General features: G+C 43.9%; 1 protein-coding gene across 1 annotated transcript in view; it reads left to right on the forward strand.

The window, feature by feature from the left end:
* The window catches only part of LOC126188824 (radial spoke head protein 6 homolog A), a 254,633-nt gene that overhangs the window by 205,571 nt on the left and 33,160 nt on the right, over positions 1-15,902 (forward strand). The window contains exon 9 of the mRNA XM_049930436.1: positions 1,675-1,877. Coding sequence (XP_049786393.1) covers positions 1,675-1,877 — 203 coding nt within the window. The remainder of the gene's footprint in view (positions 1-1,674; positions 1,878-15,902) is intronic.

Genomic DNA, 15,902 nt, shown 5'->3' on the forward strand with positions numbered 1-15,902 from the left:
AAGCAACAGGGAAAGGAAAATAGGGAGGGTAGCAAGGATGGAGGCATGGTTGTCAGAGGGAAGCCACCCACATCCTTTCGTCTTTCCCTCTCCTTTCCTCTTTCCCGATGAAGCAACAGTTTATTGCGAAAGCTTGAATTTCGTGTGATGTTTGTGTTTGTTTGTGTGCAACAAACTGTTGCCTCATCAGGAAAGAGGGAAGGAGAGGGAAAGACGAAAGGATGTGGGTTTTAAGGGAGAAGGTAAGGAGTCATTCCAGTCCCGGGAGCGGAAAGACGTACCTTAGGGGGAAAAAAGGACGGGTATACACTCGCACACACACACATATCCATCCACACATATACAGACACAAGCAGACATATTTACATATAATGAGGCAACAGTTTGTTGCGAAAGCTTGAATTTTGTGTGTATGTTTGTGTTCCTTTGTGTGTCTGTCGACCTGCCAGCACTTTCATTTGGTAAGTCACATCATCTTTGTTTTTAGATATATTTTTCCTTCGTGGAATGTTTCCTTCTATTATAACCATATATATATATATATATACGGTTATAATAGAAGGAAACATTCCACGAAGGAAAAATATATTTAAAAACAAAGATGATGTGACTTACCAAATGAAAGTGCTGGCAGGTCGACAGACACACAGACAAACACAAACATACACACAAAATCCAAGCTTTCGCAACCAACGGTTGCCTCGTCAGGAAAGAGGGAAGGAGAAGGAAAGACAAAAGGATATGGGTTTTAAGGGAGAGGGTAAGGAGTCATTCCAATCCCGGGAGCGGAAAGACTTACCTTAGGGGGAAAAAAGGACAGGTATACACTCGCACACACACACATATCCATCCACACATACACAGACACAAGCAGACATTTCAAAATTTTTTATTTTAAATTCAATGCATTAGTATTTGTAAAATGATTCTTTCATACAGCATTCATTAAAAAATGATGACCATGCCACTTGGGACTTGTGGAATGGTACATTAGCTTATTTTTTTGAGTTGTAAATATTTGTCATGTATTGTTGTTTTTCTGACATGTTCTACATCCTGGAGGACCTCCTCACTATGGATCAATCGGAATGAAAGTAAATCTAATCTAATCTAATCTAATCTGACAACTGCAATGTCCACAGGATTGCACACATATGTCCAGATTTGAAGAACATTCAGGAGCTCTATTGCACATCAACTTCTGTATTAAATCACACAATCTTATTTGAAGAGAAAATGTCTGGGATTATTTGTAATCATGGGAAAAATGTACAATCAACATCCCTGCAGTTTGGTTGCTTTACAGGGTTTAATCGACATTGAGTGATGGACTATGCATAAATCTGTAATCGTCATAGGTTTCATTCATCTATAATTTTTATTTAATTCTCTCAGTTGCACATCTTTTTTAATGTAATTACTGGTTTTGGCCTTACGTTAGCCATATTCATACTCTACAATAGAAGTAAAAGAATTGTAGAGTCTGAAGAAGGCTGTTGCATAGCTGAAACTGTTAATTCTATTCAAAAAGCTGTGAGATCAAGATAATCAAATGAAAATTATATACATCATTGTCCTCTTGATGTGGTCATTTTATGACAAGTTCTGTTTAACTCATTTATGTTAGCGAGAAATTTTTTTATATATTTGTGAACTTATATTAATTACTTTCAGGAAGAAGCAGAGGAAGAAGAAGAAGAGGAAGAAGTAGAACCAGAAGTAGGACCTCCAATGTTCACACCCCTTTCAGAGGATGCAGCATTAGAAACTATGCCTGCTTGGAGTGTTCGAATAGGATCTCAAATTGTTAAAGATACAGCCATTGCCTTTGTTCGTTCAAATTTATGGCCTGGTGCATTTGCTTTTGCAGCAGGCAGGTAAGTTTGTACCTGTTACCTGTATTATTAAAGTAGCAAGTGAATCTCTTAGAGATCCATTTTACCACCAAAGTATCCGTGGACTCCGTATAGATCCTGTACAGAAGTAGAGTCTGAAATTTTTGTCAGTGCAATTAATTCAGTTTCAGTTAATGCATCATATGAACTTTTAGGAAAGTGCTACAGATAATTAAAAGTACTGCATTTTCCATAATTCATTCGCATTAATGGTCTTGTCTTTAGCCTTCATCATTAGCCTTCACAATGTGAATGTACAGTTTTTTTCTTATTTGTATTATTGTTATTTGAAACAGATTTTATTATTTTGGTATTTTCATTTTCCATGTATAATTTTTGTGATATTTAGAACTGACAATGTGAGACATTCCCTTAGACTTTAGGAAAAGAATTGAAGAAGTAAGTTTGAAACAGAACAGAAATTTCTAGGTTGTTATGTAAGTGGCAGAAAGAACAGCATCAGTAAATGGCATAACAAGTGTTTGCATAATTCCGAATGAGAACACCAACACAGTGACAGAGATACTATTCTTAGGATGGAATAGGAGCTCACTCTAGCCACTGATGTACAGTATTACATGCCCACATCACAAGCTGATGACAGCAAAATAAGGAGAAACTATGAAGAAATACTTGAATAAGAAGACATAAAAACTGTGTAGATGGGGGTGAGCATTTCGGCACTTACTAAAAGGTTCTGTCTGAATAATATTTATATTATGTTTTACATTTCACACATTACTAGTCATGGTACTTACAATCTAAAATATGTCAAAATGAAATTAAATTTATTTTTACAATCTGAGTTGCAAATAATACACAAAACATAAAAATAATAGTTCATATACTTTCACATCTTAACAAAAGGCACAAAAATCTCATTATGTGTGGGGATCTTAATATTAACTTCCTGAAAGAATCAAAACAAAAATACTGATCTTTTGAAACTCCTTTTAACTTTTAATTTAAAGCTTAAAATAGAAGCAGCAACATGAATAACAGCTACATCAGTGTCAACCATTGACCAAATATTTACAAATATGCCATGTAAATACAATACACAGACTATCAATACAGGCCTTGGGCATCACAACACACAAATAATTTCTGTAGAACTAAAAAATCATTGGCAACTCTCGAAACAATCTGTGTGAGCTGTTGCTAGGAGCTACAGTGTACAAAATATAAATTCCTTTCTGAAGTTTACAACATTTCAGGCACAAATGAAAAGTTTGATGCTTTCAGTAACATCTCATGCTTGTACTTTGAACTATGCAAGATGAATGTATACTTGGGAAAGAGTAGGACTTGCACAACAGTATCAGCTTGAGCACACCATCATTAGACAAATAGATACAAACCAATTCTAGATGCAAATCACTCCAAGAAGTGGGCATAGGCACATATTGTAGCTTAGTAATGATGAACTGTAGACTGAAATACAAGAAGATGTAAGAAAGTAGTATACAGTGAAGTGAATTGAAAGTTTAGAACAGATGAAATTGAAGTGAGAACTCTATGAGTCTTCGGCCAGTTGGCAAAGTTAGAGGCGTTTAGTGTAGCCCTCTTCCCCACTGCAATCAGTGGTATCATGACTGCAGTGGTGCCCATGGTCTCACTATTGCAATATGCAGAAAACCATTGTCTGTATATACACTCCTGGAAATGGAAAAAAGAACACATTGACACCGGTGTGTCAGACCCACCATACTTGCTCCGGACACTGCGAGAGGGCTGTACAAGCAATGATCACACGCACGGCACAGCGGACACACCAGGAACCGCGGTGTTGGCCGTCGAATGGCGCTAGCTGCGCAGCATTTGTGCACCGCCGCCGTCAGTGTCAGCCAGTTTGCCGTGACATACGGAGCTCCATCGCAGTCTTTAACACTGGTAGCATGCCGCGACAGCGTGGACGTGAACCGTATGTGCAGTTGACGGACTTTGAGCGAGGGCGTATAGTGGGCATGCGGGAGGCCGGGTGGACGTACCGCCAAATTGCTCAACACGTGGGGCATGAGGTCTCCACAGTACATCGATGTTGTCGCCAGTGGTCGGCGGAAGGTGCACGTGCCCGTCGACCTGGGACCGGACCGCAGCGACGCACGGATGCACGCCAAGACCGTAGGATCCTACGCAGTGCCGTAGGGGACCGCACCGCCACTTCCCAGCAAATTAGGGACACTGTTGCTCCTGGGGTATCGGCGAGGACCATTCGCAACTGTCTCCATGAAGCTGGGCTTCGGTCCCGCACACCGTTAGGCCGTCTTCCGCTCACGCCCCAACATCGTGCAGCCCGCCTCCAGTGGTGTCGCGATAGGCGTGAATGGAGGGATGAATGGAGACGTGTCGTCTTCAGCGATGAGAGTCGCTTCTGCCTTGGTGCCAATGATGGTCGTATGCGTGTTTGGTGCCGTGCAGGTGAGCGCCACAATCAGGACTGCATACGACCGAGGCACACAGGGCCAACACCCGGCATCATGGTGTGGGGAGCGATCTCCTACACTGGCCGTACACCACTGGTGATCGTCGAGGGGACACTGAATAGTGCACGGTACATCCAAACCGTCATCGAACCCATCGTTCTACCATTCCTAGACCGGCAAGGGAACTTGCTGTTCCAACAGGACAATGCACGTCCGCATGTATCCCGTGCCACCCAACGTGCTCTAGAAGGTGTAAGTCAACTACCCTGGCCAGCAAGATCTCCGGATCTGTCCCCCATTGAGCATGTTTGGGACTGGATGAAGCGTCGTCTCACGCGGTCTGCACGTCCAGCACGAACGCTGGTCCAACTGAGGCGCCAGATGGAAATGGCATGGCAAGCCGTTCCACAGGACTACATCCAGCATCTCTACGATCGTCTCCATGGGAGAATAGCAGCCTGCATTGCTGCGAAAGGTGGATATACACTGTACTAGTGCCGACATTGTGCATGCTCTGTTGCCTGTGTCTATGTGCCTGTGGTTCTGTCAGTGTGATCATGTGATGTATCTGACCCCAGGAATGTGTCAATAAAGTTTCCCCTTCCTGGGACAATGAATTCACGGTGTTCTTATTTCAATTTCCAGGAGTGTAGTTCTACATCATTGCACTCCATGAGGTACTGAAATCAGGAGGCCATACAGAAAGTAGAAGTCATGAATGTTGATTTTCTGCAACAAAAACTTGTTTCACACACTTTTGTTGACTCATGAGTGTGCATCCATAACAGAACTTTATGTCAGTAACCAGTTACTAGCAGTCATTGAAAATTTCAGATTTTTGGGGCTTTTATTTTACAGTAAATCAGCATAATAACCATTTATGTCATCAAAGGCATCTTGCATGATGAAACTTAATCCTTCAGAGTTGTCAGTAGAATCTCGTAGGGTGCAATCCACACAGTCGTTCTGCAATTCTACAAATCTTTCATCCTATCCCACCTGAACTATGGATTTGTTGACTGTGGGTCATCACCACAATCAGTACTGAGCTTGTTAGACCCAGTCCACCGCAGTGGTGTGCGGTTGGCAACTGGAGTTTTCCATACAGAAACTGTCATCACACCACTATGGGTTAGACACCAGCAACTCTTGGCAAACTTTGCCATCATAATCTAACAGATGCCTACCTGTCGGTGTTACTCAGCTCTGTGTCACAACAAACATTTCAGACTATTTATGAATTACGCAAAAATAGATAGGCCAGCTGGGGTACAATCAGAGGCTCTGTGTAATGACCAACACCTGCCCCTCTTATCTGTGTACATAGAGTCCCCTCTTGACACCCCTTTAGTGTGTACCCAGTCTTGTGATTTGGATGAACATCTTCCATGTGTAAGGAAAATACAGACAGATGCCCAATCCATTCAGTTCTCCATGGTTCAAGAATCATAAAAGAAGGTTATATACATGGAAGAATCCTGGAGATACTAAAACGTATCAGATAGATTGAACCATGGACCATGGACCTTGCCGTTGGTGGGGAGGCTTGCGTGCCTCAGCGATACAGATGACCGTACCGTAGGTGCAACCACAACGGAGGGGTATCTGTTGAGAGGCCAGACAAACATGTGGTTCCTGAAGAGGGGCAGCAGCCTTTTCAGTAGTTGCAGGGGCAACAGTCTGGATGCTTGACTGATCTGGCCTTGTAACATTAACCAAAACGGCCTTGCTGTGCTGGTACTGCGAACGGCTGAAAGCAAGGGGAAACTACAGCCGTAATTTTTCCCGAGGACATGCAGCTTTACTGTATGATTAAATGATGATGGCGTCCTCTTGGGTAAAATATTCCGGAGGTAAAATAGTCCCCCATTCGGATCTCCGGGTGGGGACTACTCAAGAGGATGTCATCAGGAGAAAGAATACTGGCGTTCTATGGATCGGAGCGTGGAATGTCAGATCCCTTAGTCGGGCAGGTAGGTTAGAAAATTTAAAAAGGGAAATGGATAGGTTAAAGTTAGATATAGTGGGAATTAGTGAAGTTCAGTGGCAGGAGGAACAAGACTTTTGGTCAGGTGATGACAGGGTTATAAATACAAAATCAAATAGGGGTAATGCAGGAGTAGGTTTAATAATGAATAAAAAAGTAGGAGTGCGGGTTAGCTACTACAAACAGCATAGTGAACGCATTATTGTGGCCAAGATAGACACAAAGCCCATGCCTACTACAGTAGTACAAGTTTATATGCCAACTAGCTCTGCAGATGATGAAGAAATTGATAAAATGTATGACGAGATAAAAGAAATCATTCAGGTAGTGAAGGGAGACGAAAATTTAATAGTCATGGGTGACTGGAATTCGTCAATAGGAAAAGGGAGAGAAGGAAACATAGTAGGTGAATATGGATTGGGGGGAAGAAATGAAAGAGGAAGCCGCCTTGTAGAATTTTGCACAGAGCACAACTTAATCATAGCTAACACTTGGTTCAAGAATCATAAAACAAGGTTGTATACCTGGAAGAATTCTGGAGATACTAAAAGGTATCAGATAGATTATATAATGGTAAGAGAGAGATTTAGGAACCAGGTTTTAAATTGTAAGACATTTCCAGGGGCAGATGTGGATTCTGACCACAATATATTGGTTATGAACTGCAGATTAAAACTGGAGAAACTGCAAAAAAGGTGGGAATTTAAGGAGATGGGACCTGGATAAACTGAAAGAACCAGAGGTTGTAGAGAGTTTCAGGGAGAGCATAAGGGAACAATTGACAGGAGTGGGGGAAAGAAATACAGTAGAAGAAGAATGGGTAACTCTGAGGGATGAAGTAGTGAAGGCAGCAGAGGATCAAGTAGGTAAAAAGACGAGGGCTAATAGAAATCCTTGAGTAACAGAACATATATTGAATTTAATTGAGGAAATGAGAAAATATAAAAATGCAGTACATGAAGCAGGCAAAAAGGAATACAAACGTCTCAAAAATGAGATAGACAGGAAGTGCAAAATGACTAAGCAGGGATGGCTAGAGGACAAATGTAAGGATGTAGAGGCTTGTCTCACTAGGGGTAAGATAGATACTGCCTACAGGAAAGTTAAAGAGACCTTTGGAGAGAAGAGAACCACTTGTATGAATATCAAGAGCTCAGATGGCAACCCAGTTCTTAGCAAAGAAGGGAAGGCAGAAAGGTGGAAGGATTATATAGAGGGTTTATACAAGGGCGATGTACTTAAGGACAATATTATGGAAATGGAAGAGGATGTAGATGAAGATGAAATGGGAGATAAGATACTGCGTGAAGAGTTTGACAGAGCACTGAAAGACCTGAGTTGAAACAAGGCCCCAGGAGTAGACAACATTCCATTAGAACTACTAATGGCCTTGGGAGAGCCAGTCATGACAAAACTCTACCATCTGGTGAGCAAGATGTATGAGACAGGCGAAATACCCACAGACTTCAAGAAGAATATAATAATTCCAATCCCAAAGAAAGCTGGTGTTGACAGATGTGAAAATTACTGAACTATCAGTTTAATAAGTCACAGCTGCAAAATACTAACGTGAATTCTGTATCAGACGAATGGAAAAACTAGTAGAAGCGGACCTCGGGGAAGATCAGTTTGGATTCCATAGAAATGTTGGAACACGTGAGGCAATACTAACCATACGACTTACCTTAGAAGAAAGATTAAGCAAAGGCAAACCTACGTTTCTAGCATTTGTAGACTTAGAAAAAGTTTTTGACAACGTTAACTGGAATACTCTCTTTCAAATTCTGAAGGTGGCAGGGGAAAATACAGGGAGCGAAAGGCTATTTACAATTTGTACAGAAAGCAGATGGCAGTTATAAGAGTCGAGGGGCATGAAAGGGAAGCAGTGGTTGGGAAAGTAGTGGACAGGGTTGTAGCCTCTCCCCGATGTTATTCAGTCTGTATATTGAGGAAGCAGTAAAGGAACCAAAAAAAATTCGGAGTAGGTATTAAAATTCATGGAGAAGAAGTAAAAATTTTGAGGTTCGCCGATGACATTGTAATTCTGTCAGAGACAGCAGAGGACTTGGAAGAGCAGTTGAATGGAATGGACAGTGTCTTGAAAGGAGGATATAAGATGAACATCAACAAAAGCAAAACGAGGATAATGGAATGCAGTCAAATTATATCGGGTGATGCTGAGGGGTTTAGATTAGGAAATGAGACACTTAAAGTAGTGAAGGAGTTTTGCTATCTGGGGAGCAAAATAACTGATGATGGTCGAAGTAGAGAAGATATAAAATGTAGACTGGCAATGGCAAGGAAATCGTTTCTGAAGAAGAGAAATTGTTAACATCGAGTATAGATTTATGTGTCAGGAAGTCGTTTCTGAAAGTATTTGTATGGAGTGTAGCCATGTATGGAAGTGAAACATGGACAATAACCAGTTTGGACAAGAAGAGAATAGAAGCTTTCGAATAGTGGTGCTACAGAAGAATGCTGAAGATAAGGTGTGTAGATCACGTAACTAATGAGGAGGTATTGAATAGGATTGGGGAGAAGAGAAGTTTGTGGCACAACTTGACTAGAAGAAGAGATCGGTTGGTAGGACATGTTTTGAGGCATCAAGGGATCACAAATTTAGCATTGGAGGGCAGGGTGGAGGGTAAAAATCGTAGAGGGAGACCAAGAGATGAATACACTAAGCAGATTCAGAAGGATGTAGGTTGCAGTAGGTACTGGGAGATGAAAAAGCTTGCACAGGATAGAGTAGCATGGAGGGCTGCATCAAACCAGTCTCAGGACTGAAGACCACAACAACAACAACAGATTATATAATGGTAAGACAGAGATTTAGGAACCAGGTTTTAAATTGTAAGACATTTCTAGCGGAAGATGTGGACTCTGACCACAATATATTGGTTATGAACTGCAGATTAAAATTGAAGAAAATGCAAAAAGGTGGGAGTTTAAGAAGATGGGACCTGGATAAACTGACTAAACCAGTGGTTGTACAGAGTTTCAGGGAGAGCATAAGGCAATAATTGACAGGAATGGGGGAAAGAAATACAGTAGAAGAAGAATGGGCAGCTTTGAGGAAAGAAATAGTGAAGGCAGCAGAGGATCAAGTAGGTAAAAAGACGAGGGCTAGTAGAAATCCTTGGGTAACAGAAGAGATACTGAATTTAATTGATGAAAGGAGAAAATATAAAAATGCAGTAAGTGAAGCAGGCAAAAAGGAATATAAACGTCTCAAAAATGAGATCGACAGGAAGTGCAAAATGACTAAGCAGGGATGGCTAGAGGACAAATGTAAGGATGTAGAGGCTTGTCTCACTAGGGGTAAGATAGATACTGCCTACAGGAATATCAAATAGACCTTTGGGGAAAAGAGAACCACTTGTGTGAAAATCAAGAGCTCAGATGGAAACCCAGTTCTTAGCAAAGAAGGGAAGGCAGAAAGGTGGAAGGAGTATATAGAGGGTCTATACAAGGGCGATGTACTTGAGGACAATATTATAGAAATGGAATAGGATGTAGATGAAGATGAAATGGGAGATAAGATACTGCGTGAAGAGTTTGACAGAGCACTGAAAGACCTGAGCCGAAACAAGGCCCCAGGAGTAGACAACATTCCATTAGAACTACTAATGGCCTTGGGAGAGCCAGTCCTGACAAAACTCTACCATCTGGTGAGCAAGATGTATGAGACAGGCGAAATACCCACAGACTTCAAGAAGAATATAATAATTCCAATCCCAAAGAAAGCTGGTGTTGACAGATGTGAAAATTACCGAACTATCAGTTTAATAAGTCACAGCTGCAAAATACTAACGCGAATTCTGTACAGACAAATGGAAAAACTGGTAGAAGCGGACCTCGGGGAAGATCAGTTTGGTGTCTGTAGAAATATTGGAACACGTGAGGCAATACTGACCTTACGACTTATCTTAGAAGAAAGATTAAGGAAAGGCAAACCTACGTTTCTAGCATTTGTAGACTTAGAGAAAGCTTTTGACAATGTTGACTGGAATACTCTCTTTCAAATTCTAAAGGTGGCAGGGGTAAAATACAGGGAGCAAAAGGCTATTTACAATTTGTACAGAAAGCAGATGGCAGTTATAAGAGTCGAGGGACATGAAAGGGAAGCAGTGGTTGGGAAGGGAGTGAGACAGGGTTGTAGCCTCTCCCCAATGTTATTCAATCTGTATATTGAGAAAGCAGTAAAGGAAACAAAAGAAAAGTTTGGGGTAGGTATTAAAATCCATGGAGAAGAAATAAAAACTTAGAGGTTCGCCGATGACATTGTAATTGTGTCAGAGACAGAAAAGGACTTGGAAGAGCAGTTGAATGGAATGGACAGTGTCTTGAAAGGAGGATATAAGATGAACATTAACAAAAGCAAAACGAGGATAATGGAATGCAGTCAAATTATATCGGGTGATGCTGAGGGGTTTAGATTAGGAAATGAGACACTTAAAGTAGTAAAGGAGTTTTGCTATCTGGGGAGCAAAATAACTGATGATGGTCGAAGTAGAGAAGATATAAAATGTAGACTGGCAACGGCAAGGAAAGCCTTTCTGAAGAAGAGAAATTAGTTAACATCGAGTATAGATTTAAGTGTCAGGAAGTCGTTTCTGAAAGTATTTGTATGGAGTGTAGCCATGTATGGAAGTGAAACATGGACAATAAATAGTTTGGACAGGAAGAGAATAGAAGCTTTCGAAATGTGGTGCTACAGAAGAATGCTGAAGATTAGATGGGTAGATCACATAACTAATGATGAGGTATTGAATAGAATTGTGGAGAAGAGGAGTTTGTGGCACAACTTGACGAGAAGAAGGTACCGGTTGGTAGGACATGTTCTGAGGCATCAAGAGATCACAAATTTAGCATTGGAGGGCAACGTGGAGGGTAAAAATCATAGAGGGAGACCAAGAGATGAATACACTAGGCAGATTCAGAAGGATGTAGGTTGCAGTAGGTACTGGGAGATGAAGAAACTTGCACAGGATAGTGTAGCATGGAGAGCTGCATCAAACCAGTCACAGGACTGTAGACCACAACAACAAAAACTCCAAAACCACTCCAATTTGAAATGCATCTACACAGACAGATTGAAAGTCAATAACTGTGTCAGTTGTGCTTTTCTGCACACAAGGAGGCATGAGAAGCATTCTCTCCTGAGCACATGCAGTGTATGTACTGGAAAATTTATGGTCCTATCACAGGCACTGCAAAACATAACTCTTGCAGCAGAGAACTTCCTGGTTTTTAGTGGCTCCATTGGCTGCATACTAGGAATATCTCAGTACCACCACTAGAAACATTTCAATCACTAACATCTGAGAACTATTAGTTGACATCCACAGTCTCAGAACCAGTTGACATTCATCTGGACAGGGAGTAATGTGGGCATTTCACGAAATTAGTCCCTTACAATTTAGATAAAGAAGATACCACACGACACAAATTTGAACCTGAAGCCGTACAGTGTCAAATTCTAAAACTTGAAGTATGGAATGGTTGGATACCACAGTCCTCAGCAAGCTGAGGGCTATCAAGGGGACCACCAAGGCAAGGCTTACTTCTCTCCAAACCGTTCAGAGCCCTGCCATCAGACTGTGCTGACTAGATATTGATCGTAACAGACTTCTACATTGAGAGGACTGCCCCCACTGCAGTCGTGGTAATCATCTGGTAACAGCCAGTAGTCTCTCTGCATGTCCTACTGATTGATCCGAGATGAGCCATCGATATGCCTATCTCATACACTAGATGCTTGTGGTCAGTCGGATAGCCGCTAGCAAAGTGTCAAATTTCCTGATGGAAAGCAGACTTTATAACACAATTTAATGCACCTCAATGGTGGACATGAGGGGAGTACATTGTACAGCATTTGCCAAAAGTGGCCTCAAGCTACTTTGTCAACAGAAAGTTTAAGATATTTAGCCCTCTAGCCCATACAGTCTCCATTTTCTCACCCAATTTTATTCACACTGTCTGAAATGACCCTTCTTGGTGAATCCTTCAGTTACTGGCTAAGGTTTTTGCTGTCGGGTTTTATCTCACCTTTAAGAATCTGACTTAAGCTGCTGTCACATTCAGTAGCCACCAGAAAGATCGCGGGAGGTGGACATCGGCACAGCACGTCACGGACAGTAGTTGCTGCAAGTAGAGTCCCGTCCACCAGAGGGCACGCGAGAATTCGGCCGCGACCTCTGCCAGCAGAACAACAACTACAACAACTCAGGCAGCACAGGCCGTGCCCTGTGAGACAGTTCCCGGACTGCTGTGAAGTGCGACGGAAAACGTGAACCGTGTTACTACACAATTGGCGACGAGTAGGGTCGTTGTTTCACGTGTTGTGTTGTTGTTCCAGGTTCGCAGCTTATCCGCGGCATGGAGGATTTAGTGCGGGTTTTGGTTGAGCAGCAGACGGCGTTGCCTCTCCACGCCGTCTGCTCCAGTGCCGTTCCCTCCTCCCTTTCCCCTGTATGACGAGACGGTGGAGGATTGGGACACATATAAACATCGCCTTCAGCAGCATTTCCAGGCGTTTCATGTTGCCGATGCGGAGGTCTGTCATGCTCTTTTCTAGTCTGGGATATCTCCCTCGCTGTATCAAGTTTTGCGGCAGCTAGCGCCATTGCAGGAACCCTCGTCCTTGTCTTTTGATGCATTGTGCTCATTACTGTCTTCATATTATCACCACCGCACGCATGTTGTGGCGGCTAGGGTCGAGTTCTATCAACGCAAGAAGCAGCCCCATCAGTCTTACCGGGTGTGAGCCACTACCCTGCATGGTCTTAGTCGCAAGTGTCATTTTGTCACGGAGCAGTCGCGAGAGTCGTATGCCGATGTTATAGTGCGCGACGTCGTTGTTCGTTTGACCCCTGATAGGGAGGTCCAGCAATGGGCCCTGGAGTTAGAAGACCCTTCCCTTGAGGAAGTCCTGTCCATTGCTCAATCGTATGAAGTCTCTCATGTCGCAGGTCAACAGTTGGAAGCGTTGTGCGACGTCGCGGCGGTTGAGGGCGGTGCGGCCACAGCCGCGTCCACTGCGTCCGGGGTGGACGACGTGTGAGCGGTACAATCCGGCTGTTGCGGCCGCTCCCGCACGGCACGTAAACAGAGTTCCGGCTGCCGGCCCCTGTTACCGTCCTGTGCGTCGTGCTGTATACATCATGATCGGTCAGAGTGCCCCCAGCGTTGGGCCGTTTGTCGCAAATGTAATAAAAAAGGACACATTGCTAAAGTTTGCCGCTCGGCCTCAAAAGAATTGAAGGAAGCAGTTACAGAGGACATGGACGTTGACATTCAGGAAGTTTCATTGGGTCAGGCTCCCGACGCATCGGCACACAAACTCTTTATCGAGGTGTCGGTTTGGTAGTGCCGACTACAACTGCAAGTAGATACGGGTGCGGCAGTTTCTTTGTTGAATGCACAAACTTACTTCGACCTTGGGTCGCCCCTGTTGGCACCAGTTTACTGGCATCTACACGGTTATGGTAAACAGTTCATTCCCCTACTGGGTCAATTCACTACCAACGTGACTTACAAATCAGTCACTCGGCCTATTACTTTTATTGTTGTCAGTGATGCGAGCTCCGCTAACCTTTTTGGCTTGGATGCCTTTCAAGCTTTCGGTTTTTCAATCACTGACACCATACAGTTGGTCTCCGAAGACGTTCCCTATCAGTCATTAGAATCTTTGATCTCTGACTGTCTGGATATCTTTGAGGAGGGCCTGGGGCGTGTTTCAGACTTTGAAGCTCACTTAACATTGAAGGCATCGGTTCGCCCGCGTTTTCTATGCACGAGGCAGATCCCCTTGGCCCTCCGCCCTCAGGTAAAAGAAGAGCTAGACCGGCTGACAGCCCTAGGGGTCATTCTTCCCATTTCTTCTAGTGAGTGGGCTTCACCCCTCGTTATTGTCAGGAAACCCTCGGGAACATTGCGTCTTTGTGGCGATTTCAAGGCCACCATTAATTCCCAATTGGTTGTGGACACCTATCCTTTGCCTCGTGCTGATGAATTGTTCTCCGCTGTGGCGGGAGGCCAATATTTTTCGAAAATCGATCTTTCCGAGGCTTATCATCAGATACCTCTTGGTGAAGACTCCAAACGGCTGGCGGTTGTCAACACCCCATTTGGCCTTTACCAATACCAGCGGTTGGCCTTCGGAATATCCAGTGCCCCAGCGATATTCCAGCGTTATCTTGAGCACATCACATCGACAATCCCTCATTGTATTAATTACCTGGACGACATAATTGCCACAGGCCGCAGCACGAAGGAACACTTGCACAACCTTCGCACCCTCTTTCTCAAATTCAGGTCCGTGGGCTTGCGTTGCAACCTGCATAAGTCAAACTTCTTCCAACCGTCCATTGAGTATGTGGGCTACACAGTCTCTCAGCACAGCGTCCAGCCGCTAGGAAATTTGGTCCAAGGTATTGTTGACCTTCCACGGCCCGCTTTGCTGAAGGACTTACAAGCTTTTTTAGGCAAGATTGCCTATTACCACCGGTTCATTCCCAGGGCTTCCACCATCGCCCACCCCCTGTACTGCCTTCTGCGCAAGGGTGTTCCTTGTGATTGGTCGCCTGCATGCGAGCGAGCGTTCACCTTGTTGAAGGGCCTCCTCACATCAGCGACTTGTTTGGCTACTTTTGACCCCCATTAGCTGTTGGTCCTGGCTACGAATGCTTCGCTGTTTGGGGTGGGGGCCGTCCTGGTCCATCGCAACACGAATGGTTCCGAGCAGCCACTGGCGTTTGCGTCTAAAACTCTTAGTCCCGCACAGGCCCATTACTCCCAGGTGGAAAAAGAGGCTTTGGCCATTGTCTACGCTGTTACCTAGTTTCACCCTTTCTTGTATGGCATGGAGTTTCAGTTAATCGCTGACCATAGGCTGTTAATATCATTATTTGGCCCCGCCTCTCAGATTCTGGATAGGGTGGTCCACAGACTACAACGCTGGGCTTTTTTCCTCTCTAAGTACCATTATGACATTCATTTTCACCCTACCGGACAGCATGCCAATGCAAACGCTCTTTCCCGTTTTCCGGTGGGCCCGGATCCTAAGTTCGATCGTGAGGAGATTATGTGTTTTCATTTGGATGTGGCATCCCGCCAAGCGGTTGATGGCTTCCCGATCACTAGTTCTAGAGTCGCCAGGGAAACGGCAGCTGACCCAGTTCTCCGGCAAGTAGTTCGCCTTATTCAGCACGGGTGGTCATCCCGGCCTCCAGGCTGGGCCTCAGACCCTCTTCGTAATTATTTTGTTCTACGAGACTGCCTCTCCGTCTTGGAAGGAGTTCTCCTTCTGGCTACCGATGATACAGCTCCTCGTGTGGTTGTTCCTGCAAGTTTGCAAAGGGAAGTCCTCACGTTATTACATGAGGGGCACTGGGGTGTTTCCCGTACTAAAACCTTGGCTCGCAGACATGTGTACTGGCCCAGTATTGACAGAGAAATTGAGCACTTGGTAGCTGCCTGTTCCCAGTGTGCGAGCCAACAGGCATCTCCCAGGTCAGCGTTCTCTTCATGGCCGCCTGCAACCCAGGCATGGGAATGTGTTCACATCGTTTCTCAATGGCTTTTGGCTCA

This window comes from Schistocerca cancellata, chromosome 5 (assembly GCF_023864275.1).
Source record: "Schistocerca cancellata isolate TAMUIC-IGC-003103 chromosome 5, iqSchCanc2.1, whole genome shotgun sequence".
Classification (NCBI taxonomy): Eukaryota; Metazoa; Arthropoda; class Insecta; order Orthoptera; family Acrididae; genus Schistocerca; species Schistocerca cancellata.